General features: G+C 50.0%; 1 protein-coding gene across 3 annotated transcripts in view; it reads right to left on the reverse strand.

The window, feature by feature from the left end:
* Window positions 1-14,829, reverse strand: part of SULT2B1 (sulfotransferase family 2B member 1) — a 33,619-nt gene extending 18,790 nt beyond the window's left edge. For 2 of the 3 annotated variants that reach the window (XM_022584850.3, XM_089902618.1), the window contains exon 1: window positions 14,656-14,824. In XM_022584850.3, coding sequence (XP_022440558.2) covers window positions 14,656-14,726 — 71 coding nt within the window. In that variant the 5' untranslated portion in view covers window positions 14,727-14,824. Of the gene's footprint in view, window positions 1-14,655 lie in introns of all 3 variants that reach the window. The other variant, XM_089902619.1, reaches the window with a different exon arrangement.
* Window positions 14,830-27,870: the final 13,041 nt, after the last annotated feature.

Here is a 27,870-nt window from a genome sequence, read left to right on the forward strand (position 1 = left end):
GTAGGCCCTCAGCTTATTGAAATTACTTTATTGCTCAGTGATGTCATAGGTTGAGCGCAGGCAGCAGAATTAGTGATGTCACTAGTTGCCAGGCGGATTTAGACCAGTGGGCGGGGCTGTGAGGCCATCAGTCGCTAGGCAGATTAGCTGCTAAGTGCCTGGGTCTTGGCTCTGGTGGGTCACATGTGCTCTCTCTGTGCCCTGGGCAGCAGATCTCACCTCTTTGAGCCTCAGTTTCCTCTTCTGACACATGAAGATAACAGTAATCTCAACCTCAAGGTTTTAATCCTACCTAAAGATTAAAAGGGATAATATACATTAAGTCCCTGGCTCCTAATAAATGCCCAGGACACTGAAGCTCCCTTTAGCGTGCAGCGCTATTTTTGTCTTTGATCTCACCAACAGCTCCTTGAAGGAGAAGTGTCCTCCCCAGCTTACCGGAGAGGAAAATGGGGTTGCCAACCAGGAAAAGATACTGTGCCCTTCCGGAGTCCCTGAAATAGTCACGGAATGCATACATGAATAAATACGAGGGCGTCCCACCATCCCCCTCAGCACTTACACTCTCCAAATTGGGGGTCCAGGGTGGAGACCAGGGTGGAATCCACAGTGCCAGCACATTGTTGGTGTCCAACCAGTATTTGACTGACTGAATGAACGTGTGAATGAATGAATGTGTGGTTGAATGAATGTGTGAATGAATGAATGTGTGATTGAACGAATGTGTGAATAAATGAATGTGTGATGAATGAACGTTTGAATGAATAAATGGGCGAATGAATGAAGGGGGTTACCAGGAAAAAAGTTAAGGAAACTCAAAGAGCACTTGTTACCTCCTATCACCTGCCTCCGTGGTTCTCAGCCCTGGGCATTTTAGAATCCCCTCTGGGGACTTTAGAAACTTCCAAAGCCTGGCCTCATTCCAGGTCAACAGTGTCCAGACCTTACCATGCGCCCTCTGGGCCCAGAACAACTATTTGCTCAGTAAATGACTGAGCATCAACGTTTAATAAATAATCGAGACGTGACTGGGGGAGAGCTGGGATCTCCCTGCATGTTATGAGGCGACAGGTGAGAAAATGGAGGTGGAGGGAGGGGAAGCGATTTGGCCAAGGCCATGCGGCAAGTATGGAGCAGAGCTGAGATTTGAACCGAAGACAGTTCTGTTCCAGGCCCTTCTTCCCCACGTCCCCCCACTCCAGTCAAAGCCCCCCAATGCACTAAGCACTATTCCAGCCTCTGGCCTTGCATTAGCTGTTCCTCCTGCCAGGAGGCTGGAGAGGGGGGACCCCACCTGGATTCCTGCTTGGCTGAATCTTACTGTGTGTCCCCAAACAGGTGCTGTGTGTCTCCTCTCCCCACCTTGTAAATTAAATCTGGCCCTGGGGTGACCTTTCCTCTCCTTGGGCTCCGAGCCTATTCTTTTCCCATGCCAGGTCCAGGGCCTGGCACGCAGCTATTGCTTGGTTGGAGCAGAGGAATGAAGGTGACAGCTGGGCTGGGGCAGAGACCAGCCGCAGGAGGAACAGCGGACAGAGCTACAGCCCACATGACGGGCAATGGGCCAAGGACGTACTTAGCCTCCTCGAAGGGGCCTGGCCTGCCCTGCTAGGGAGACCCCAGGACATGAAACTCTAAGAATGGCCCAACCTGGCGATCCTCCTTCCTCCCATCCCCCCGCCCCCCAGTCCACCAGGCCTTAGCTCTTCTTCTCTGTCCCCGCTACCCCTGTCCAGCTCAGGTCTCCTCCTCGCCCCCCTGGATCCTCAACGCAGCCTCCTCCAGAGTCTCTTGGCCTCCAGTTTCTCCTTCCTGTTCATCCCCCACGTGGTCCAGAGCTCAAGGCCCTCCGTAGCCTGGGCGGGGGGGGGGGGGTGCGTTCTGTCTGGATTGCCAACATATCAAAACACGGAGGGACTCCATCAATATTTATGAAGAAATACAAATAACACTCACAGTGCCCCCTGGCCCGACACGCCTCACTACAGTTCGTTTATTTCCTCAACAACTCTAGGAGGCCACCCGCTATAGTATTTCTATCCCCGCGTTACAAATGAGGAAGTAGAGGCACAGAGAGGCAAAGTCACTTGGCTAACATCACACAGCGGCAGATGGCAGAGCTGGGCTTTGAACCCACCCAGTGCCATGGGGTAGCGCCTCGCCAATCGTAATACAGTTGTCCTCAGGCGTGTTCATTCTGGGCAGGGGCTCTGGGGTCTTGGGGGTGGGGGGCGGTCAGGAAGACCTAGGTTTGACCTCAGGCAGCTTACATGACCTCTCTGGGTCTCAGTGTCCACCTCCTTCCCCTTGGTCACAGGAATATTTAACTCCTAGGTGTGTGTTATAATTATTATCATTATACTGTATTATATTCGATATTGTATATCAATAGACCTCAATGAAATATCTTAAGATAAGCACAGATTTTAAAGCAGAGTTTCTCCTTCTCCTGGGAGTTCACCCAAGAGAAACAAAAACTCTTTTTCACACCCATGTCTGTACTCGCATGTTTATAGCTGCCCTATTCATAATCGCCAGAAACTGGGAGCAACGCAAACGTCCATCAGCAGGTGAGTGGATAAACAGTGGTACATGTACACCACACAGTACTACTTAGCAAGGGCAAGAAGCAAACCTCTGATACTCACCACCGCACAGATGGGTCCCAAAGGCATTGGGTGGAGTGAAGGAAAACAGACTCAGGAGATCGCTGTCTGTACAATTCCATTTAATGACTGTGGTGGGTGGAATGATGACCACCCCCCAAAGAGGTCCATGTCTCAGTCTCCAGAAACTGTGAATATGATCCATTGCACCAGAAAAGGGATTTTGCTGCTGTGATTATGTTCAGGTTTTGAGATGGGGAGAGAATTCGGTGGGCCCTAAATGTAATCACAAGGGTCCTTGTAAAAGGGAGACAGGAGGGTTAGAATCAGAGAGAGAAGATATAATAATGGAAGCAGAGGTCAGAGAGGAGAGAGATCGGAAGAGGCTATGCAGCTGGCTTTGAAGAGATAGAGGAAGGGGCCACGGGCCAAAGGATGCAGGGCCTCTAGGAGCTGGAAAAATGCACAGAAGGGAACGGGAGGAGTGCCACCCTGATAACACTTTGATTTTAGCCCAGCAACACTGATTTCAGACTTCTGACCTCCAGAAATGTATGAGCACAGATTTGTATTGCATTAAGCCGCTCAGTTTGTGGTCATTTACTGCAGCAGCAATAGGAAACTTATATGTCATTTCTGACAAGAGACAAAAGTATATGGACGGGGAATAGATCAGTAGCTGTGGGGATGAGGGGTGGGAGGGGAGAGGGCAGCTAGGGATGGGGGGGTGTGACTACAAAGGGCTGATGGTGCAGTTTTATATTCTGATTGTGGTGATGGTTACACAAATCTATACATGTGTTAGAATTCATAAAGCTATACACACACCCACACACACAAATCAATTTTACTGATTGATTTTTTTTTTAAAAAAACCTCATTCATATAAATGTCAATACTTAACGCCCATTAACCATTATTATAACAAGACATCCCATTGGCCAGCGTCCCTCTTGGCTACCCAGGGTTGTGCAGAGAAGTAACCCTTGCCTGTATTACAGACCTGCCTTCGATTTGCCGTGTAACCCGAGGTCACTCTCAAAACCTCTCTGGTCTCATTTGATGAACGAGCAGTGATGGGTGGGCAGGGACCAGGGACCTCTTTTCCAGGGACCTCCCAGTCTGATGTTCAAAGAGAGCTCCCCATTCCAGGAGCTTTAGGCCATTTTGCCTGAGATGGGGCAAATTCATTCATTTGGCCCACAGATATTTATTGAGCACCTACTATGTGCCGGGCCCTGGGGGATAGGAAAGTGAGTACAACTGACAAAACACACAACAAAACCAAAAAATATCAGAACAAAACAAAAATCCCTATTGCAGTTTATGTTTGAATGAACAATAAAATTAACACAGAATGTTCAAAATGTAGTGTATCGGAGGGTGATGGAAAAAATGAAGCTGGTGGGGGACAGGAAGCGTCTGGGATTGGGAGGGTTTGCAATTTGAGATCGATGGAATCAGGGGAGGGCCCTCCGAGGAGGTGACATTTGAGCAGACCTGAAGGAGGTGAGGGAAGAGCTGTAAGTGTGTGTACCAGAGGGAATAGTGTGTACAAAGGGGGGGAGAGGGCAGGCTGCTGGCATTCAGGGGTCTTGTGGGACTGAAACTGACCCCCACTCCTCTGAGAGGGCCCCGCCCGTCCATGCGTGCGACCCGGCCGCATGAGGAGGTTTTCCGCAGCCCCGCTGTCCTGCTGACTCACAGCAGGTGCCTGTGGTCAACTCGCCTGCCTTTCTCGGGAGAGCATTTTCAAGGCTCCTCAAGCCTGAGCTGGGTTCAGTGCGCCTTATCCCAGGGCACCTTGTGCAGCGGCAGCCGCCCTCCTTTGCCTGAGCTGCTCTCGCCTGCAGGAGTGCCTTCCCTCACCTCCCGAAATTCCGCTGCCTGGAGCCCATCTGGGCGAGCGTCCCCATCTCCTCAAGCGTCCCCATCTCCTCTGGCCACCTCCACCTCAGTGGAATGACTCACGCCTTGGCCAGAGCGCAGAGAACCGGGATCTTTCACTCTCCTGCTCTCATCTGTGGCCGCTGAGGAGACATTAGAATAACCTCTTTGGGAGATCACTTGGCGACATTTTAAGTTATACAGACCACCTCCACTCAGGCAGAGGACACCCGGTCCATGCGCATTTTTACCCCTCTCAGCATTCTGTTCTTTTCTTTCATAGCCCTTTTAATACTTAGTAACTATTTTCTTTGTCTATTGACTTCTTGAAATCAATCTTCCCCACTAGTAGTAGCTACAAGGGAACAGAAATTCTGCTTCTCCCATGTCCCACCTCCAAGAACCAGCATCAGACAGGCAGGCAGCGCTCCATTATATCTGTTGGATGCACAAATGAACATGACCTCCAGAAATTTATGGGATTGGTGACCTTGAGGAAGTGCCCAGTGATATATGTACCACCATGCTAATTGCAACATTGTAAGAGGGACCTGAACAACAGAGAACTGGATAAATAAATCAGGGCTGGATGAATAAATCACCGCCTGCAAACCTTGGAATCCAGCCATTCAAAAGGAGGCATTTATGTTTTGATAGGGATTGGGGTTACACATGTATTTCTCAAAATGGCACACTTCATAAGTTTGTGCAGTGCCCTGTACATAAACATCATCTATTAAAAAAAAAACTCATAAACAAGTATTGAAGTCTATTTCATAATATGCAGCCTGGAATGTTTAAGGTGAAATGTTCTGATGGTTGCAAATCACTCCTTTGAAATGCATCACCAATACAGATTGCTGGATGGATAGAAAGATGTACAGATATATGATAAAACAAGTATAATAAAATTTTAGGAGTAGTGGGTATAGAGGGGGTGTGTGCTGAATAATTCCTCCAACGTTTTTCTATGTCTTGGAATTTTCATTATGAAAATTCCAAAAGATCGGAGGGGTAAGGAGGTAGCATTTATTCGGGAAGATGTCTGAGATATTACAGAGAGTGAAAAGACAAGGGGCAGAGCCAGATATAAAGTAGTATCTTATGTTTAAAAAATAAGTAAGTAAAAACAAGATACACACATAGAGAAAACTTTTCTGGCAGGCAAGCCTTAGAAGTGGTTACTCTGGGGATGGGGATGGGGTGTTTGTGAGAACCAGAATTTTCCATTTTATGCCCTTCTGCGCATCTTGAATTCTGAATTGTGAACACAGTGGCAGTGACTGCCACCTGCTAGCCCTCTGCCCCCGTTGCTGGTGGGACCAGGGAGGTTTCTCCGGGGACTTGGGAGTCACGGGTGGAGGATAGCAGAGCCGGGCCTGGCATCACATCACCAGGAGAGCCCACGTGGGGCTGGGATGTGAGTTTGAAATGAACTTCTACCGTGTTAAGATCCAGAAGTGGGGGGATGTTTTTACACCTGCTAGACTGCCTTAATACGGCACATGTGTACCTTTCCTTCTTTTTAGAAGATCTAATTAGGAAAATAACAGGAATTCCCTGGAGGTCCAGTGGTTAGGACTTAGTGCTTTCACTGCCGTGGCCCGGGTTCAATCCCTGGTTGGGGAACTAAGATCCCACAAGCTGCGCAGCAGGACCAAAAAAAAAATTAAAAAAAAAAAAAAGGGAAAATAACAAATTATTGGATTGTATCTCTGTATCTATTGATCATCTGGGTTTATTAATAAGTTATATGTATTTATTATCATTTGGGCTTGTTAACAAGTTAATGGTCTCCCCCAGCACGGCCATGCCAGTCTCTGGGGATGCCCATACTACCAGCTTGGTGCGTACCTTAACTGTACTTGTAGAAGTACATGCGAGCACAGTGTGGGCACTCAGCTTCCTTCTCTGTTCCTGCTTGTCCGGCTTTTTTTTTGTTTAATTATTATTTATTTATTTATTTAGGCTGCTCCAGGTTAGTTGCGACATGCATGTGGGATCTAGTTCCCCGACCAGGGATGGAGCCCGGGCCCCCTACATTGGGAGCGGGGAGTCTTACCCACTGGACCACCAGGGAAGTCCCCGTCCTCCTTCTAAGCAATATTGATATCAGACCTTACTCTGCATCTTGCTTATTTTTTAGTTACTCTACTATGGCAGTCTTTTCAAATCTGCAGCTATCTCTCTGCAGCTATCTCCTTGTTTTTATCTTATTTGTTTTTTAAATTAATTTTTATTGGGGTATAGTTGATCTACAATCCTTGTTTTTAAAAATAGCTTCCAGAGCATTATTGACAATTGCCGTGGTATGGAAGAAACCTAAGTGTCCATTAACAGATGAATGGCTAAAGGAGATGTGATAAGGACTTCCCTGGTGGTCCAGCGGGTAAAACTCTGCACTCCCAGTGCTGGTGGCTGGGGTTCGATCCCTGCTCGGGGAACTAGATCCCGCCTGCATGCCGCAACTAAGAAGTCCGCGTGCTGCAACTAAAAGATCCCGCATGCCGCAAGTTAAAAAAAAAAAAAGTGATATGTAGATACATATATATATAATATATATAAAATAGAGTATAATATTACTCAGTCATAAAAAGGAAGGAAATCTTTCCATTTGCAGCAACATGGATGGACTTGGAGGGCATTATGCTAAGTGAAATAAGTCAGACAGAGAAAGACCAACACTGCATGATATCTCTTATATGTGTAATCCCCCAAACACAACAAACTAGTGAATGAAACAAAAACGAAGCAGACTCACAGATGTAGAGAACAAACTAGTGGTTACCATGGGGGAGAGGGAAGGGGGGAAGAACAACACAGGGGTAGGGGATTTTTAAAAAAGGATTATTATGGGATTATATGAAATCACGTGTGTGAAACTTTTGAAAATTTTAAAGCACTATAGAATCTAAAGAACCTTTCATTCAATTAAAAAAATGTTTTTAATAGCTGCGAGATATCCCATTTCCATCCTGAACATTACTTTCCTGTTGAGGAAATGTCCTTTTTTTTTTTCGTGTTTTCAATTATTTTAATAACAGATGGAAATTATTATCACCTAAAGTTTTGGAATCATTATTTTTCTGCTTATGAAAATTACATATAGAACATTTGGAAAATACAAAAAATAATAGAGAAGAAAATACATATGCCCTGCAATTCCCCCACATAGAAATGACCTTGATACAGAGATAGGTGGACAGCCAGCTAGAAATTTGTCTCGCAAAGCCTCCTACTTTTAAGTGAATTTTGACAAATGCATAATCCTTCCATGCGATCCAAACCCCTCTCATAACATAAAGTAGTCGATCACCCCAGAACATTTCCTGGTTCTTCTTCCCAATTAGCTCACACCTCCACCCTGAGGCTACCACTGTTCTGAGTTTTTCCACATAAATTGACTTGGCTGGTCTCGGGCCTTCTAGGGCTGTCAGCTTATAGAAAGTACTCTTGGCATCTGGCTTTGTTTGCTTAGCATAATACTCTTGACATGCACCCATGTTTGTGTGTGCATTATAGAGTTTGTTCCTTTTTATGGCTGAGTAGAATTCAACTGTATCAGTAGATTACGGTGTGTTGACCCATTCTCCTGTTCATGGCTGTTTCCGGGTGCTGCTAATATGCATAAACCCACTGTGACAATACTTGCCTTCGTGTGGAAACTACATGCTCATTTCTCTTGGGCAAATAAGTAGCATTGGAATTGCAGGGTCATAGGGTGGGATGTCATACTGTTTGGATTAGAGTAACTTTATAGATTTTAAGTTCTGATAGGGTCAATTCTCCCTCGCCATTCTTTTTTTTTTTCTTCCCTGGCTATTCCTGCACATTTAAAATCTATACACACTTTTAAATGATTTTTTGATTTATTACTTTGATGATGATGATGGTGATAGAGAACAATCTAGCTAAAGAAATGAATCACTTTCTTCAAATTCTCAGGGTTCTTTGTCCTGCATCCCTGGCTCTGTCCCTCAAAGCCCAGCAGATTCTTTGTGGGCCCGGTAGCCTGCACTGCCCCACCTTCCCTCGATCCCCACGCTAGCACAGCCAGTGTTGTTCTGTTCCCACTGTCAAGTTCAACTTGTTCCCTGCATACGCCATGCTCCACCACACCGTTGGAACTCTGCACGTGCTGTGCCTTTAGCCTGAAGGCTCTTCTCGACTTCTCTCTCTTCCCTTATGCTCTCTCTCTCTCTCTCTCCCTTCCAACGTATATTTATTAAGCCCCTACTATGTACCTCTCCCCACCCTTGAGGCCTTTGCAGCCTGGAGCCATGTCATCCAATAGAACTTCCTCTGACGATGGAAACGTACTGTTCTGTACCATGGCAGCCGCTGGCCTCGTGTAGCTACTGAGCCCTTGAAATGTGGCCCATGCAACCCGGAGGGGGGCACAATTTTTAATTTTATTGAATTATTATTGATTTCAACTGAAACACTGACACTCAATTCAATTATTAGAATACTTTTGTGTGTGTGTCTGTGTGTGGCACGTGGGCCTCTCACTGTTGTGGCCTCTCCCGTTGCGGAGCACAGGCTCCGGACGCGCAGCCTCAACGGCCATGGCTCACGGGCGCAGCCGCCCCACCGCATGTGGGATCTTCCTGGACTGGGGCACGAACCCGTGTCCCCTGCATCGGCAGGCAGACTCTCAACCGCTACGCCACCAGGGAAGCCCAATTATTAGAATACTTTTTTATGCAGGTTTGGAAAAGCTCAGGCCTGAGAATCGACTTCTGTCAGCTGTAATGGTGATGAGAACTGAATGCAAATCAGATCGTTCTGATGTAAGGTTAGCACCTGATTTGAGAAAGTGCACACTGTGTTCAGAGGCTTACTATGAAAAGACTAAAGTATCTTATTAATATTTTTTTCTATCGATTATAGGTTGAAAGAATATTTCAGATATAACAGGTTAAATAAAACTTCTAATTAAAATTAATTTCAACTGTTTCTTTTACTTTTTGTTTAATGGGACTAAGAAAATGTTTACCTAGGGGGCTCGGGTTATGTATCTATGGGGCAGTGTTGGTCTGGAGGGTGGACAGACCACAGACTCATTGATCCCATCTGGGGTGACCAGCGTCCACCCCCACCCCGTGAAGGTGACGGGGCCACAGGGGGGCAGCCCCTTCCTGTAGTTCCAGGCCCCTGTCTGATCCCTTTCTCTAGCATGGAGGTAAAGAGAGGGGTCTCCGGAGCAAATCCCAGATGTACGAGTCCTCTCTGGGCCTCAGCTTTCCCATCTGTAAAATGGGAATCCTAACATCATCACCCTCACAGGACTGTTGTGGAAACGGAAGGGGTTCAGCCACACAAAGCTCTGAGCACAAGCCTGGTGCGTGGCCAACGCTCAGGAAAGTTGTAATTATTACCATCTTTCACCCTGTCCCCACCCTTCCTGGCACCTGGGTTCCTGGCTCAGGAACGGGAATTAGAGAAGGAGGAAGGAAAACCGTGTGATCCCTGACTCAGCAGAGGACGGCAAGTCTGACATGTCCCGGGGCATCACCCACCACACCCATTTCACTGGTGCACAGCTATCTGCCGGACCCTGTCTGCCCGGCGGGTCCCAGCCGGCGGGTGACATGGGCGGGATTTGAACACAGGGTTGACTTCCTGCGGGTAGCTTGACTCGTGACGCGGGCATTCTTGTCTGCAGTGGCAGAGACCTCGGGGTCCCTGGTCCAGGTCCCCCTGTGAGTAGCTGGCCACGCCACTCTTGGGGTGTCTGATTCAGGCCTCCCAGTGAGACCAGGGTCTCCCTTCTTGCCTCAGCATTCGATGCCACTGATGGCCCACTGGGTCCCGCTCTGCATCCCCCAGAGCCTGCCTTCGGCAAACTGGGCTGCTCTGGCTCTTTCCAAGTGTGTCCTGGATGTTCCCACTTCCTGATCCCTATGCAGGACCACAGGCATAAGTGGGATGCGGGCGCACATCCTACTGCCCCCTCCCTGGCCTCTAGAGAGCAAGGGAACAGAAACACATCCTTCCCTTCACTCTCCAAGCCTGGGTCCCTTGCAGGGAGACCAGTGGTGGGGAGAAGGGAAGGTGGGGCTGTGAGCATCTTTTTCTAATCCTCACCAGGGCGCCTGATTTATTAGTGGAGGTCCAGAACCCCACTTCCTCTCTGCCTGCCCAAATTCCACGCAGGTGGAATTATTTGTTTATTGCCTTTTTATTAGCGGCACCCCTCCCCTTGGGAAAAGCAGCTCTGTGACTGGAAGGACTATAGCCATAAAATCATCCAAGTAGCTTGGCCTCCCCAGGGAAGGAGGAGCCAGGGCTGTAAAACCAGTGTTGGTGACTTCAGCCATAAAAACGGTGAGATTTGAAAAGACCTTGTTTGGGGTTCTCCAAGATCAGAGGTAGGGGAGGAGCAGCGACCACAGGTCCAAATGCTGGCTCGGCTTCTCCTGGCCTTGACCTTCACCAGAAAGGGCTGGTCAAGGTGCAGCCCAGTGCACGGGGTATTCCAGGAAATGCGACAGAACACAAGATACCTACTAAGCCTCCTGTCTGGCCAGGGTTCCCTCCTGACCCTCCTACCCCCTCATCTTGCTTATCCCCAAATTCCTTCCACATTTGCCCACCCTTTCCAGGCTGTGATAGAGTCAGGCTGTCCTGGTTCACATCCTGACTACAGCTCACTTGACAGCTGTGTGACTTTGGACAAGTCACTCAACCTCTCCGGGCCTCAGTGGCTTTCGTCATAAATAGAATGATAATAGTTAATCATTCTCATGGCTTAATCTCGAACAGTTGTTGTGAGGATTAAATGAGGTAATAGGTGGAAGACACTAAGCAAGGTGAGCATTAAAAAGATTCTCTAGGGATTAACATCTTCTGGGTTTGTCTCTGTGTCACCTCTGCCTCCTGAAACTTAGTATAACTGCCTGGGTCCTGCTTACCTTCTGCTTCTAACTTTTTCCTCTTAAAATTTTGGTTTTGCCCTTAAGATTCCTTTTTAGTCCTTTGGATACATACAGGTCTCCATGGAACACATTTAACATATTGAAACCATAATTTGTAACAAATTATGAACTAATGAACTAGAACGTTCTCAGCGATATGTCTCTCAGGTGCCTCTGAGCTCCTTCTTGTCCCACTGGCCTCTCCCCCTCACCACCATCCGAATTAAATCCCTGTCGGTCACTTGTTTTTTTTAAAAGACAGTTTGTTTGTTTTTTAAATTTTTTTAAAGATTTTTTTTTTGATGTGGACCATTTTTAAAGTCTTTATTGAACTTGTTACAACATTGCTTTTTTTTTGGTTTTTTGGCCCTGAGGCGTGTGGGATCTTAGCTCACCTGCACCCCCTGCATTGGAAGGCAAAGTCTTAACCACTGGACCGCCAGGGAGGTCCCTATGCTTGTATTTTAAAAATGATATATTGCTTAGCTTTTCTTGTTTTGGGGGAGGCGGGGAGCTTAAAAATGGAATCGGGCTGCAGTTAGTGTCCTGGGAATCGCTTCTTGCCCTTGACATTAGGACTCATTCATGTCACTTCCAGCAGCCACTGTCCTTTTCCTCTATTGTCTCCTCCCCTGCATGCCCTGCCCCTCCTCACTTGTCTTCCAGCCCTGACTCATCCTGCAAGTTCCAGCTCAAAGCTTGCCTAATCTCTCCTCCATTCATTCCTTGACATCATTCTCAGAGCCTTCTCAGGGTCCCCGAGCAGAGGACTACAGAGGTGGTCCCGACTCTATCCCTGTCTGTGAACGGTTCCGCCTTTTGGTACCACGGCGGTTTGAAGCCAGAAGTGTGATCAGGGACCTACCTGTGGTGGCCAAGAATCTTAAATCGTGTGAGAAGGAGTTCGCCAGGTGAAGGAGAGAGGTCATTCCAGGTGCAAAGGCTTCAAGGTGTGAGATCTGGGCTGCAGGGGATGCGGAAGCAGCCAGGTGGGGCCCATGGAGCAAGGAAGGTGGGGAGGGGGCTTGGGGGGCAGAGAGGCGCTCCCACAGAGGGAGAAAGGCCAGCAGCAGGACCCTAGCCCCACTCCCCCATTTTAAACCAGAGCAGCTCTGTTTTGATCTCTATTATGTATTTCTGTTTGGATGTAAGATTTCTCCTGGACAAAGGAATCTGTATCTTAAAAAGGGTTTGGAAACCATCGCTGTGGGTGCTGGGGAGCCATGGAAGGGACTTGAGCAGGGGGGTGGCCAAGGATAGATTTAAAGATTTAGAAAAGACTTCTCTGGGAATCCCTTCAGAGGAAACCATGTATGCAAAGGCACTGGGGCAGGGAATAGTGAGGTATAACCAGGGAATTTGAAGTGCTGGGGTAGATGGAATGCAGGTGAGGGAGGGGATTGACCTGGAGAAGCCAGGGTGCCAGGGCCCGGAGGGCCTCTGGACTGGGAGGAGGGGAGGGGCAGCTCTGGGAAAGACTGCAGGCGTGGAGGCCAGGGAGAGGCTCCAAGGGCAAAGATGAAGCCTGAGCAGAGACCATGAGAATGGAGAGAGTCAGGGGTCAGGAGAGTGGGGTTGGGGAGTGACAGGCCGTGGGAGGGAGAGGAAGGAAGGGACAAAGATAGTTGAAGGGGGGGGGCGGTTCTGACCTGGTGACCGATGGGGCCATCCCTGAGATGGCAACCTGGGAGGAGGAATAATTCTGGGGAGCCACTGAGTTCCCACACAATGCTGGGGACACTACGTGTCTGAGGGGCCTGCAGCAGAGAGTCCAAAAGGGATGTTAAGGGCCCTCATGAGAGGCATCCTTCTGGGTCCAGGAGATTCCAGAAGCTCATGGAAAAGAAGATTTTTAAGCCACCTCCCAGGGGGCTGCAGAATTTCGGTCCAGAAGTGTCTTATAGGCTAGGGTTATTTACTCCCATTTTTCAGATGAGGAAACTGAGGCTGGGAGAGGCCAAATGACTGAATCAAGGTCACACACTGAGCAAGGGCTGGGGATTTTATGGCCAACTGGCTGTGCGGGAGCAAAGAAGAGGGAGGCTCCCAGGGCCTGGTGGGAAGAAAAGGCTTCCTAGATGTGGGAACCCAGGAAGGGAACCAGTTTATATCAGGAGGGAGAAATGGCAGAACCCAGAGGCCCAAAGAAAAGAATGCTGAAGAGAGAATGCTGGGAGTTTCTTCAAACAGAGCTGGGACCAGCCTGGTAGCCACTCTCATCCTGAGAGGCCCAGAGGCCTAGGAGGCTTGTCTATGTCACACAACACTCAGAATTTAACTGCTCGTCTCTGGAGTCTGGGGCATGAGGGTGAGGGAGGCGAGTGGCGAGCCTGAAACAGTACAGTCAGGGGTGGTTGGAGGAGCTCGGGAGGCCAGGAGAGACTTGCCTGGCAGAATGCAAGATATGGAGGGTTGGGATCATCTAAACAGCTCACTGTGTGATCTTGGGCAGGCTGCCTGCCCTCTCTGAGCCTCCACTTTCTCCTCTGAGAAATGGAGCCGTGGGGAGGGGGTATCACTGAGGCTGTTGAAGAGAGGGGAAAACACAGACTTTGGTGTCAGGTGGACAGGGTTCAGATTTGCTTCTGGCTGTGTAATCATGGTCCCATCACTTTCCCTCTCAGCCTCAGTTTCCCCATCTGGAAAGTGGGTACTATAAAAGTGTCTGACTCATTCCTAGGAACAAAGGAGTCACACTTCTGAGGTGGGGAAAGCTCTGTCTTGGGGACCCATCCTTTGGGTCCCCAAGTCCTCCAGGGCCACAGACTCTGACTCTGAGACTCAGCTGTATCCCAAACTCAGTCCACCTCTGCTCTCCCATCCTCCTCCCCCCAAACAGAACAGAAGCCCCTTGAGGGCAAGCACCCCCATCTGAAGGGCTTTTGGTCGTGTCTGGGAGGAAAGCGGGTACAAAAAGCCCTCCTGTTTCCCGGGCAACTACCATGCACCAAGACCCTGCTCTCATCCAGTCCTACCTCAGGCAGACAAACTGCTTCCGGACCCCTTTGACAGACAGAGAGACTAAGGCCCTGAGACGGACAAGACACCCCAAGAATCCCAACTGGTGACTCAGCACAGCCCGGGTCCTCGAATCCCTTCGCAGGAAGGATCTGCACTCCAGGGTGGACGAGCCAGCCCAGCCCAGCCAGTTCTGAGGCTCCAGGAGGCCGGGGGCCACCTTTGCAGAGGCCCCTGGCTCTTCCCCCAGGCGCTGCCGGCACGTGCCCAGGTCTGGGCCTCACCTGATCTCCGAGATGTTTTTCTCATAGGGGTCCCACGCAGCCTGGTTCCTGGGCTCGGCAGGCTCATCCATGGCAGGAGGGTGAGGGTGGGGAGAGGAGGACGCGCTGGGAGCAGATGGCACAGGGAGCAGGTGTGTGTGGCGGTGGCGTCTACCACGCAGGGAGCCCGCCAGGTGCCTACCTCCACGCCCAAGGGGAGGGGCAGCATCCAGCCGGTTCTCCCAGCTGCTACCCACGCCTCCGACAGTGGGGAGAGGCCAGGAGGGAGCCACCCTTCTCTGAGGGTGTAGAGGAGGGGTGATGGGCACCTCCTGGGCATCTTGCCAGTGGCTGGGGACAGAGTCCAGGGGGTCAGAGACAATCCCACACCGGAACATTCCGTGCTGGTGGCTGTGGGCATGTCTGTGCCCATCTGGAGCCTCAGTTTGCTCATCTGATCAAGGAGCTAGTCTCATCTCAGAGAGTTCATTCATTCATTCATGCCTTTATCCATTCAAGAAATACTGATTGAGCGCCTCCTGTCTGCCAGGCGCTGTTCTAAGGGTTGGAACACTGCTGGGAACCAGACCGACAGAAACTGCCCTGGCGGGCTGACACTTGCAAGGGGCACACGTCAAAACAGATTGAAAGACGGGGACAGACGCAGCCGGGATCACAGGGGCACAAACGGGAGAGAGGGGGCCACTGAGAGAGGGTCAGAGACAGCAAGAGACACAGAGAGAACGAGGAAGAGACAGAGAAACATGCAGAGCGACAGAGACAGGGAGAAGCTGAGGGAATGCGAGAAACACTGAGGGTCAGAGATAGTGAGAGACATTGAGAGACACAAAGAGATACAGAGATGCAACAGATAAGGGCCAGAGCTGGTTGGTGTGGGACTTTGAAACTCACAGTGCCTTGTCTGAGTCCCAGCTCCAGCACCTCCCAGCTGTGCGACCTGAAACTAGTCCCATCAGCCCCCGGGCCTCAGTTCCTCCCGTAAATGGTACCCACGTCATCGGGCTGTTGTGAGAACCGGATGAGACGTTTCTCAGATGCTTTGTGGAGAATCTGACACACAGGAGGCTCCGCAAAGCCCACGTCCCCTTCTGCTCTGTCCCCCACCCAAACCCAGCTCCTCTCCACCTGCTGGTCTCCTGACCCTTCAGACACTTGGCATCTGGTCCCCAAACCTAATCTCACCAGAAATTACTGCTTTTTTTTTTTTTTTTTTTTGCGGTACGCGGGCCTCTCACTGTTGTGGCCTCTCCCGTTGCGGAGCACAGGCTCCGGACGCGCAGGCTCAGCGGCCATGGCTCACGGGCCCAGCCGCTCCGCGGCACGTGGGATCTTCCCGGACCGGGGCACGAACCCGTGTCCCCTGCATCGGCAGGCGGACTCTCAACCACTCTCAACCATGACTGCTTTTTATAGGACAAAGAATGTGTGTACCTCGTTTAAAAAAACAAAAATTATCTGAGCCGCTAAGTCCAGAAAGAAAGTAATCATCCCTGGGACCCGCCTTCTACCCACAGAGATAAACAACGTTTTGACAGACTCTTTCTAGAAACTTCTCATCTTTCTACTATGTGCCAGAGAAATTTCAGTTGGATAAATAAATACAAAAATATCATCATTTAAACCTCTATTTAGTAGAGACACAGATGTAAAAAACACACGTATGGGGCTTCCCTGGTGGCGCAGTGGTTGGGAGTCCGCCTGCCGATGCAGGGGACACGGGTTCGTGCCCCGGTCTGGGGGGATCCCGCGTGCCGCGGAGCGGCTGGGCCCGTGAGCCATGGCCGCTGAGCCTGCGCGTCCGGAGCCTGTGCTCTGTAACGGAGGAGGCCACAGCGGTGAGAGGCCTGCGTACCGCAAAAAAAAAAAAAAAACAAAACAAAAAAACAAAAACAAGAACAAACGTATGGACACCAAAAGGGAGGGGAAGTGGCGGGGGGTGGTGGTGGTGGGATGAATTGGGACATTGGGATTGACATGTATACACTAATATGTATAAAATAGATAACTAATAAGAACCTGCTGTATAAACAATAAATAAAATTAAATTTAAAAAAACCACCTCTATTTAGGAGGCTCCATTATGCCCTTCTAATCAATATTTCCCCAAAGTTGATACTGTCCTGACCTTTATAACCACAAATTAGTTTTGCCGGCTTTTGATCTTCATATAAATGGGTTTAAACAAAAACAAACAAACAAAACTACTCTAAAATTAAAAGTTTGTTTAAAAAGAAAAAAAAACAACTCTTATTTACTGACCAATTAACAGTTTGCCATGCTGTGTAGGTGAGGGGGGTGGGGCATGTCAGACTCATGTAATCGATGCAGAAGGGGGCTCAGAGACGTAGAATGACTTTCCCAAGGTCACAGAGCATTGCCCACCCTCACTCTGAAAACAGGCAGAAGACAAATGTCCTGGGGCGTCACGCCCCCTCAGTTTATCTGCCCAAAGGCCCATCTCTAGGATGTTGTGATATGAGGAGCCTCCCCCTACCTCACACCACCACAACTGAGTTCGAATTCTGCCTTGGCCACTTTTTTTTGGCGGAGTTGGGGGCAGGCCACACTGCATGACTTGTGCGATCTTAGTTCTCCACCAGGTACGGAACCCGTGCCCTTGGCAGTGAAAGCGCAGAGTCCTAACCGCTGGACTGCCAGGGAGTTCCCGTGCCTCAGCCACTTTCAGTATTAGCCTTGATGTTCCCATCTGTGAAAAGGGCTCCCTCACAGGGAGGGAGAAAATCAAGAGTGCCAGCTCTCTCTGTCTGGGGCTGAGTGGGTTTCCCACGTTGGGGTTGTGGGAGGTTGAGCGAGACATCCCGCCTGGCCTTCCGTCCTGGACTGCCTGACCTTTGTTCTGCCTTCAGTGATCCTTTGTTCCTAGCTCTGAGGCGGTGACAACCTTGCCCTGTCCCTCCTGTGGGAACCTCTCCTGAACCCCGTCCCCAGGGGCCCCACAGAACCAGAGGGGAAGAGCATGTGTGCCAGCCAGAAGTCTCAAGTTCCAGAGGAGAGGGAGAGTCTAGGGGGAACAGAATGCCTAGATCCTTGAGGGAGACTGGGCGGGGGGACCTTGGGGGCGCAGCCCTGGGGAACAAGGAGATCCAGGGAGACCCAATGAGAATTTCAAGGAAGATGTTTAAGGGAGAAGGCAGGTCTGGAGGCTGTGCCAGAGTGGGCCAGGGACCAGAAAATAAGGGGGCCCAGATACACAATGCTCCCGCCCCAGGGCCTTTGCACTTGCTGCTCCCCTGTCTGACATGCTGTCCCCCAGACACCTGCGAGCTTCACTGTCTCCCTTTATCCAAGTCTGCCCTGTCTCACCTCCTCCGAGCTTGCCCACCAACCTCTCCTCCCACCTTTCCTGTTTTGTTTTTTCCAGTAGCGCACATCACCATCTGACATTCTCAATGTTTTAATCTTTGGTCTTGTTGACTGTCTCCTCATCAGACTGTCAACCCCATGAAGACAGGGCTTGTGATCTGTTTGTCTCCCATTGTATCCCAAGGGAAGTGCCTGGCAGAGCTCCTGGAATGTGGCAGATGTTCCATAAACACTGCTGACAGGATGCGTGAATTGTCACAGGTGATGGGGAATGAGTGACGGGTTGCAGTGATGATGGAGGAGTTGGCTGAGTCTTTTCAGAACATGGGCGTGGGGATGGGGAGATGAAAATCCTGATTATAGATGGAGAGGGGCCCAGACTCCTAAGGAGGTGGCAAGAGGAACCAGAAGCTACCAGAGTAGCATCTTACCCAGAGACAGGAAAGGAGGGACAGTAATGGAGACCACTGACCCCACAGAAATGGATCTGGCGGGGGGATCCTAGGCATCTGGGGACAGGGAAGAGAACTGGAAGGGTTGGGAAGGAGAGAGTGGGAAACCCAGTGCCAGCCGCCATGGGGGTGGGTAGGTTCTGGGAGGAGCAGGGATTGTATAATCATCCATTCCTCTGTCTATCTATCCATCCATCTATCCAACTGTCCACCTATCAATCCACTCATCCACCCATCCATCCATCCAACTGTCCATCCATCCATCCATCCGACCATCCACCCTCTATCCATTCATCATCCATCCATCTATCCATTCATCCAGCTGTCCTTCCTTCCATCCATCTCTCCCTCCATTCAGCATCCATTTGTCTATCTGTCCTCCAAACATCCATCCATCCATCCCTCTGACTAATATCTGGGGAAGCCTCCTCTAGATCAGGACCTGGCACTGCGTCCACAAATGAGACAGGTGTGTAGAAACAGCTTATAGAGCTGTGCTGTCCAACACAGAAGCCACTGGCCACATGTGCCACTGAGCACTAGAAATGTGACACCTGTAACCGAGGAAATGAACATTTCCAATTTCATTTCATTTTAATCAACTTAAATTTAACTTTAAAAACAGAAGCAATGTAATTCCCCTTAAATACAACATGAATGCTTTGGGAAGACTGTATTTCACTTAACCCTGGGAAATGGAGCATCGGAATTGAGAAGAAGCATGTAAGATATCTCACAGGTAATTTCTCTATTGATGACGTTGAAATGATGATATTTTGGATATATTGGATCGAATGAAACACATTTCTAAAATTAATCTCACTTTTTTTTTTAAATGAGGTTACTAGAAAGTTTAAAATGACACACGTGGCTAGCGTAATAGTTGAATTGATTCTGCTGGCCTGGGAGACATTGTCTGCTTGGTAACCTGCCTGTAGATACGGGTCTCTTGGGGAGGAAGAGGATGGTTTCCCAGGGGCAAGGCTGCCCCAGTAGGGGAACACACCAGGTGAGTGACCTGAGTGAAGAAAGCATCCAGATGGAGAGCCTGGTGTGGCAAAGGCATAGAGGCTGGGCAGACAGATGGGAGGTATTCCTTCTAGTCCAAAGAGGGGACATCCGGGGATAGGGCGCATTCCTGGGTCCATGGGTGGGAACTCACACCCATCCCTGGGGGCTTAAGGGCGCAGGGAGCAACGCCAGGTAGGGCTGGGCTGGGCTGGTCAGGACATGCCCTCCGCTCCTGGGAGCCCCCAGGAAGATGAACACGTCATCCGCATGTGTCACTGAACACGTAGTGCCCCCTTCTGCTGCAGCCTCAGGGACTGAATGTGAAAGGGTAGCAGAAACTGGTCTCCCCCCGCTGGGGCTGAGGGCCGAGGGCAGAGATGGGGAGCTCTCAAGTGTGCCACCACCACCCCAGTCCTGGGCCCCCCATGCCAATTCCCTGGCCTCCCCCCCAGGCTCCCCACTTGGGCTCCAGGAAGCCCCAAGATGTGTCGTTTTGCTCCGGAGCTCAGACATGGGCAAAGCAAGGTCACTGGGTCACGAGGTCATGTTTCCACAGAGTCGGGGCCATTGTCACCTCCAGAGCCCGACCTTTCCTTGAAAAGCCAGCGAGGGCGCTTATAGGCTGGGTTCCCCAGAGGGCAGAGGCTGGAGGTAGGGCTCCCAAATCCTGGAGCTGGGAACAAGGACTTTGAATGGGATGAGGAAGGAGGACAGTACAGGGGCTGAGGGCCTGGACTCCTGGGTCCTGGAGGAGGAAGGGATGGGGGCTGGGATTCCTGTGACCCAGACGGAGAGGAAACTGGGACACCTAGACATCTGGACCTGGGGAAGGGGTGGGTCATGGATGGCGGGGGGTGCCCTTGTCCCCAGGGCTACCAAGGGCCTCTCTGGGAAGGAAACGAAGAATCATGCTGGGTGGGGTGGGAAGAGGGCAGCTGACACCTCAAGCCGGCACGGCTCCCTCCCCCCAGCCCTCTAATCAGTGGGTCCATCTCGGGGTGTGCAGCGTTGCAGAACCTCCTTCTCTGCTCCGCACCCCGATTACTCCTTCCCCATGGAGGAGCCTGCCCCAGGGCAGATACCGTAGACCCAGCTCCACCCCACGCACGCACGCAGGCGCCCCGCCCACCCTGCTCCTGGAGCCCGGACTGGCAGGGGCGGAGCCACACCTCGGCTCCTCCGGGGAGTGGACGGTTGGGGACCCTGACTCTGGGGTCCTGGAGGTGGACAGAGACTGGGGAGGGATGCTCGGGCTGGGGTCTGGACTCCTGGGTCTGAGGGGGGAGGGGCCGGGGGTCTGGATCCTGGGTCTGAGGGGGGAGGGGCCGGGGGCCTGGATCCTGGGTCTGAGGGGGGAGGGGCCGGGGGTCTGGATCCCGGATCTGAGCGGGGAGGGGCCGGGGGTCTGGACTCCTGGGTCTGGGGGAGGAGGAGGTTAGGGATGGAGAGGTTAGGTTCCTGGTTCCTGAGGCTGGGACGGACAGTGCCAAGTGAGCCTCCCGGGGTGGGGGTGTTAGGTATGGGAGTCTGGGGTCCACAGGGATGGATCCAAGAACAAAGGAGCGGCCCCTCCCCCGCGACTTTTGGTGGACGCTCCTAGCAGCATCCTCCCCTGTCCCCAGGGCTCTCTTCTGCTGAGATGCCAGGACCGGCCAAACCAGCTGTGCCAGTTGGGCATCCCCGTGACCCACTCCCCACATTCTCTCCCTTCCCTAAGATGGCCCCAGGGAGGCCTGGGCCCAGCTCCAGGGAGAGGATGGTGAGTAGGTGGATGGAAGGCAGGCTCACGTCCTGGAGAACAGGACGCCCCAATGGCTGTTTCATTTCTCCGCCTCCTTCCTGCCCTGCCTGCCCTGCTTGTCCAGCTTATCCCTGCTCTTTCCCTCATCCTGCCCTGGGCAACAGGCACTGCCCCTACTCCCTTCTGAGGTTGGCACTTCCTCCTTGACCCTCAGTCCCCACAAAACCCACTCCACCAAACATCCATCCTGCCCTTCCTGCTCTTTCTGTCCCATTCATTCATTCAGCAGTTCCTACAGAGGGCCTATTCTGTGCCACGTGCTGTTCCAGGCACTGGGGATACAGTGGGAACAAAAACGGAACAGTGACCCTACCTCCTAATCCCAGAATATGTCGGGAATTCCCTGGTGGTCCCGTGGTTAGGACTCAGCGGTTTCACTGCCGGGGGCCTGGGTTCCATCCCTGGTCAGGGAACTAAGATCCCACAAGCCCAAGCCACCCAGCATGGCCAAAACAAAACAAAACAAAACCCAAAATATGTGACCTCAGACAGCAAAAGGCACTTTGCAGGTGTGATCAAGTTAAGGGTCTTGAGATGGGGAGACGGCCCTGGGTAATTTGGGTGGGCCCAGTGTAATCACCAGGGTCTTTACAAGTGACAGAGGGAGGCAGGAGGGTCAGAGTTAGAGAAAGACTGAAGTCACTATGCTTCTGGCTTTGGAGATGGAGGAAGGGGCCACAAGCCAAGCAATGCAGGCGGCCTCTGGAATTTGGAAAAGGCAAAGGAACGTATTCTCCTCTAGGACCTCCAGAAAAAAACAACCTTGATTTTAGCTTAGGAAGACCCATTTTTTAAAATACATTTATTTATTTTTGGCTGTGTTGGGTCTTCGTTGCTGCGTGGGAGCTTTCTCTAGTTGTGGCGAGCAGGGCTACTCTTTGTTGCAGTGCGCGGGCTACTCATTGCGATGGCTTCTCTTGTTGCAGAGCACGGGCTCGAGGCGTGCCAGCTTCAATAGTTGTGGTGCGCGGGCTCAGTAGTTGTGGCTCACGGGATCTAGAGCACAGGCTCAGTAGCTGTGGCACACGGGCTTAGTTGCTCTGCGGCATGTGGGATTTGCCCAGACCAGGGCTCGAACCTGTGTCCCCTGCATCTAGTGTCTATTTGTGTCAATTAGAAAAAGACACATCTCCCTCTCTCAAATGAAATTTTTTAAAATATTAATATATTACTGAACAGTCTTAATAACGGTATGTGGTTGCCCTGCAAGGAGAGCTGTCCAATAAACATGTCAGTAGAGTGCTATGGAAGAAACGAAAGCGGGGGTGGGGGGGACTAGGAGACCGTGGGTTGGGAATTGAGTTGAATTGCAATTTTAAACCCAGATGGTGACATCTGAGCAAGCACTTAGAAGAGGAAAGGGAAGAAACGACGAAGAGGACAGCAAGGGCAAAGCTTCGGAGGTGGGACAGTGCCTCTCAAGCAGAATGGAGAGATGGAGGGAGCTGGGTCCCCTGTGATGTGGCAGGTTCTCTCCCAGCTCAGGGAAACCGACACGCCTTGCCAAGGCACAAGGACACCCTTTTGTGATATCAAGATACACAATCATAGTTTTAATGTATCTGTCAAACCCTTATGTAGCACTTAGTGCCTGGGGTAGAGCCAAGAGATCTACACAGATCCTCGTTTAATCCTTGTGATGACTGTAGGTGGCCGGCACTTTTATTTATTGGGTTGGCCAAAACATTTGTTTGGGGTTTTCCGTAAGACGTTACAGAAAAACCCGAACGAACGTTTTGGCCAAGCCAATATTTCTTTATTTACTTATTTGTTTAGGCTGTACGGGGTCTTAGTTGTGGCATGCAGGATCTTCGTTGCAGCATGTGGACCCTTAGTTGTGGCATGCATGTGGGATCTAGTTACCTGACCAGGGATCGAACCTGGGTCCCCTGCATTGGGAGTGCAGAGTCTTACCCACTGGACCACCAGGGAAGTCCCCTGGCTGGCACTATTATTAAGCCCATTTTACAGATGAGGAAACCGAGACACAGAGGGCTAACATCACTTGTCCAGCTTGGATTCGAATCTGGTAGCCCGTGCTGTTACCTTAAGGCGTGAACGGGGCTGGAGGAGAAAAACATGTGTTTTTGCACATTTCCTGGCCCACAATCAATGCTTAATCAATAGTAGCTCGGGGTCACCAGTTCTCCTCCTGGCTGCCCATCAAAATCCTCTGGACGCTTTTTAAAAGCCACTCCCCAGGCTAAGTCAGAAGATCCAGAATCCTAGTGTAACTGTCTGTCTCTCCTGTTGGTTGGTTTGTGGTCCCTGCAGGAGGGATCCTGTCCACCGCCCTCACCACCGGGAACCCACAGCTCTTCTCGGAACAAACTAGGAAGAATTCACAACACAAATGTTGAGCCCGGCGGTGCTCAACCGGGGACAATTTTGTCCCCTCCAGAGGACATTTGGCAACGTCTGGAGATATTTTTGATTGTCACAACTGGGGAAGGGTGAGAAGCCCTACTCCAGACACAACTTCCAGTTTCCCCCCAAAACTGGTGGCGGTAGTGGGAGGGTCCAAGCTAAAGAAATCTACAAGGAGAGATATAAATCCGCGAGGTGGGACGTCCCAAACAGGACAATATGCCAGCCTCTTCAGTGCCTCAGATTGGGAACAGCAAAAGGGAAGAGTCGCACAAGTCAGATTTTTTTTGAAACTCCAGTTAAGTTTTGTGCATTTCACATTATGTAAATTTCACCCTGTTCTGACAAATACAACTGTGAACACTGAGCCCTAGTTAATGATATACTTGTTGAAGGGTTAGATGTGAGTGTACTCTTTTCTGCAACTCTGAAATGCATCAAAAAATTATCATGTACCTTGATATTGTGATTTATAATAAGAAATATGCACTTTGTCCCTGTTCCCAGCACAGAGCTCCTAAAACCTTTGGAATTTCCTAAGTGATAAGAATGATAAAGTTGTCTTAATGCTCATAATAAACCTCTTTCTACCACACCAGAGTTTATGTTAATAAGGTGACTTTTGGAAAGCACTTAAGGATGGAGGCTGGTTGCCAGGGCAACCAATCATGTGATTGAAAGGTTGGAACTTTCATCCAAGCCCTGACCTTGTGGGAGGAGACAGCGGCTGGAGGTTGAGTTCAATGACCAGTGACCAATGGTTGAATCAATCACCCCTATGTAAAGAAGCCTCCATAAAAACCCAAAAGGATGGGCTTTGGATAACTTCTGGGTTGGTGAATACATGGAGGTTTGTGAAGAGTGATGTACTCACAGAGAGTTTGGAAGCGTCATGCCCTTTTCCCATACCTTGCCTTATGCATCTCTTCCCTGTGGCTCTTCCTGAGTTACATTCTTTTTTTTTTTTGCGGTACGCGGGCCCCTCACTGTTGTGGCCTCTCCCATTGCGGAGCACAGGCTCCGGACGCGCAGGCTCAGTGGCCATGGCTCACGGGCCCAGCCGCTCCGCAGCATGTGGGATCTTCCCGGACCGGGGCACGAACCCGCGTCCCCTGCATCGGCAGGCGGACTCTCAACCACTGCGCCACCAGGGAAGCCCTAGTTACATTCTTTTATAATAAACTAGTGATCTAGTCAGTAAAATGTTTCTCTGAGTTCTGTGAGCTGCTCTAGCAAATTAATCGAACCCAAGGAAGGGTCATTGGAACCTCTGATCAGCTAGTTGAAGCACAGGTGGCAGTCTAGGCTTTCAACTGGTGTCTGAAGTGGGCATGGGGGGTGATCTTGTAGCACTGAATCCTTAACTTGTGGCATCTGACACTATCACCAGGTAGACAGTGCCAGAACTGAGCTGAATTGTATAGCACCCAGTTAGTGTCTGAGAATTGCTTGGTGGGGTGGGGGGGAACCCACACATTGGAATTGGAACTGGTGGTAGAATATTACATAACCACTAGAATGGCTAAGATTTAAAAGACCAAGAGCTGGCAAGGATGTGGAGTAATTGAAGCTCTCCTATACTGCTAGAGGCGGTACAAAATATTCCAGCCAGTTCGGAAAACAGTTTGTCAGGGATGGGGTTCAGGGTAGGCCAACCCATAATGTGCTGCTTTTTGTCACATGGATTATTTTAGGCTGAAGATAATTAAGGCCCAACAAGAACCTTTTCATCTCCCCCTTAACTGCCTAAAAGAATTCAGGTAGGGAGCCTGGTCCAGGAAAAGAACTATGACCAGAGTATGGGTAGGTATGGAAGCTGGGGGGAACTAGCTTGGGCCTGTTTGTTCAAATTCCTCTGTGTCACACTGGCTTTCCATGGCATGGCAAACTTTTGTTAACCAAACATCTCCCATCTTTCTGTGAATTATCTTCCTTCCCATTGAAGCCCCAGGCCCCTACCCGCTTCTCCTTAGCTCAGGATGGCGTCTAAGCCTCAATTGCCTGTCTTTGAGCCTCTCTTGTCTATGCGAGGCTCCCGTACACACAAAATTAAATTTGTTTTTCTCCTGTTGATCTATCTTAATTCAATTCAATTATTGGACCAGCCAAAAGAACCCAGAAGGGTAGAAGAAATTTTTTTCCTTCCCTATAATTGGTGATCATGAAGGGACAAACCTCACTGACTGGATCCTGCTTGCTCTGAGGCTCCTATAGCTGAGAGATCCTGGGACCTTGCACAGAAAGCTGGCAGAAGGGTATTATTTACGATAGCCAAGACATGGAAGCAACTGAAGTGTCCATCGACAGGTGAATGGATAAAGAAGATGTGGTTTATGGAGCACTACTCAGCCATAAAAACGATGCAAGTTTGCCATTTGCAGCAACATGGGTAGACTTGGAGGGCATTATGCTAAGTGAGGTAAGTCAGACAGAGAAAGACAAATACTTTATGATATCTCTTATATGTGAAATCTAAAAAACACAACAAACTAGTGAATATATATATATATATATATAAAATAAAAAAGGGACTTCCCTGGTGGTCCAGTGGGTAAGACTCCACACTCGCAATCCCTGGTCGGGTAACTAGATCCTGCGTGCCTGCTGCAACTAAGAAGCCCGCATGGCACAGCTAAAAGATTCCGCACGCCACAACTAAAACCTGGAGACCCAGAGCAGCCTAAATAAATAAAAAGAAAGTAAGAAAGAAAGAAAGAAAGAATTAAGAAAGAATGAAAGAAATCCGGCAGAAGGTAAGAATTCTTACCATGTCAGTCTCCCAGATCTCTGCCTGAAGGTCCAGTGAGGATCATTTTTTTTCCTTTTTTTAATTTCTAAATTTAGATTAGCAGGAGAAAATATTTGTGGAACTAGTTTCTTGGGTATAGAGACACTGGTGAAGATTTGTTACACTTACTCTTGGTTTTTGTTGATCCTTTTCCTCCCAGAAATGGTCACTGTCATGGTCCGAATGCGGGTTGGAAAAGAATTTCCTGACACCAGGCAGAATGTAAAGAAGATAGAATTTATTAGAGGGAAGGGTCGCTGCCAGAACAGCAGGCCTACTTTCTAGGAACCCGGGAGAGTCGAGCACAAACGTGTGTTATTGATCAGTTTTTATAGCCAGAAAACAAAAGAATGGTCCGAGGTGAAAATTTTGTTTACTGATTGCTCGAGGCACATATACCTTCCTTCTACAGGTTGAGAGTGGGACAGGCCAGATGCCTTTCCTTATTTGGGATAGGTCCCGTAGCCCAGGTGGGCACTGCCCAAGTGGGCTCAGGAATTTCGTAACCTTCGCAACGTGATGGGGAGGGCGATTAAGAGTCCGGTAGGGGGTGTAACGCTGAAACATTTTCAGGCAGGGTTGTCCTTGAAGCACCATGTCCTTGGAGCACCACAGTCACTGTTTTCCTTTGCCTCTGTCTGTTGTGTCATTTGTCATAAGGAGGAAAACCTGGGCATAAGCCCTATAAGCCCGCCGTTTGAGCCAGCCTCACAGACTGGTGAGGTCACATTTCTCACCAGACCAGTGTCTCTTTAGGCAAACTTAGTTCTGGGTTAATGCACACATGAGATAAAGGCTGTTGCTAAGGGACATCTTGGAAGCCAAAGCCGTGAAATTGGTGGGTATGGGTCGAGCACTTAAAAGCTACTAGAGGGCTTTCCTAGTGGTGCAGTGGTTAATCCGCCTGCCAATGCAGGGGACACGGGTTCGAGCCCTGGTCTGGGAATATTCCACATGCCATGGAGCAACTAAGCCCGTGCACCACAGCTACTGAGCCTGTGCTCTAGAGCCCACGAGCCACAACTACTGAGCCCGTGAGCCACAACTACTGAAGCCCGTGCGCCTAGAGCCCGTGCTCCCCAACAAGAGAAGCCACCGCAATGAGAAGCCTGAGCACTGCAAGGAAGAGTAGCCCCCGCTCACCGCAACTAGAGAAAGCCCACGTGCAACAACAGAGACCCAACGCAGCCAATAAAAAAGCTACTAGAACACTCGCCACCTAACTCAAAGACTCCTGTGTTAGGGTAAGTTGATCACAGAATGGGTTAGATTAACACTAGGTCACCCATCAATCTCAAGAAAATTTCCGTGCAGTGAGCTACACTGTAAAATGCCACACAATCCCCAGCCCAGTGGCACATCCCTCTCAGGTATTAAACCCAAGGTTTAGCTAAACCTGTTCATGTACATATAAGAAAATCAGGGACTTCCCTGGTGGTGCAGTGTTAAGACTCCGCACTCCCAGTGCAGGG

Source organism: Delphinapterus leucas, chromosome 20, assembly GCF_059928025.1.
Source record: "Delphinapterus leucas isolate spDelLeu-1000000601 "Yukka" chromosome 20, BTC_Dleu_Yukka2, whole genome shotgun sequence".
In the NCBI taxonomy this organism is placed as follows: Eukaryota; Metazoa; Chordata; class Mammalia; order Artiodactyla; family Monodontidae; genus Delphinapterus; species Delphinapterus leucas.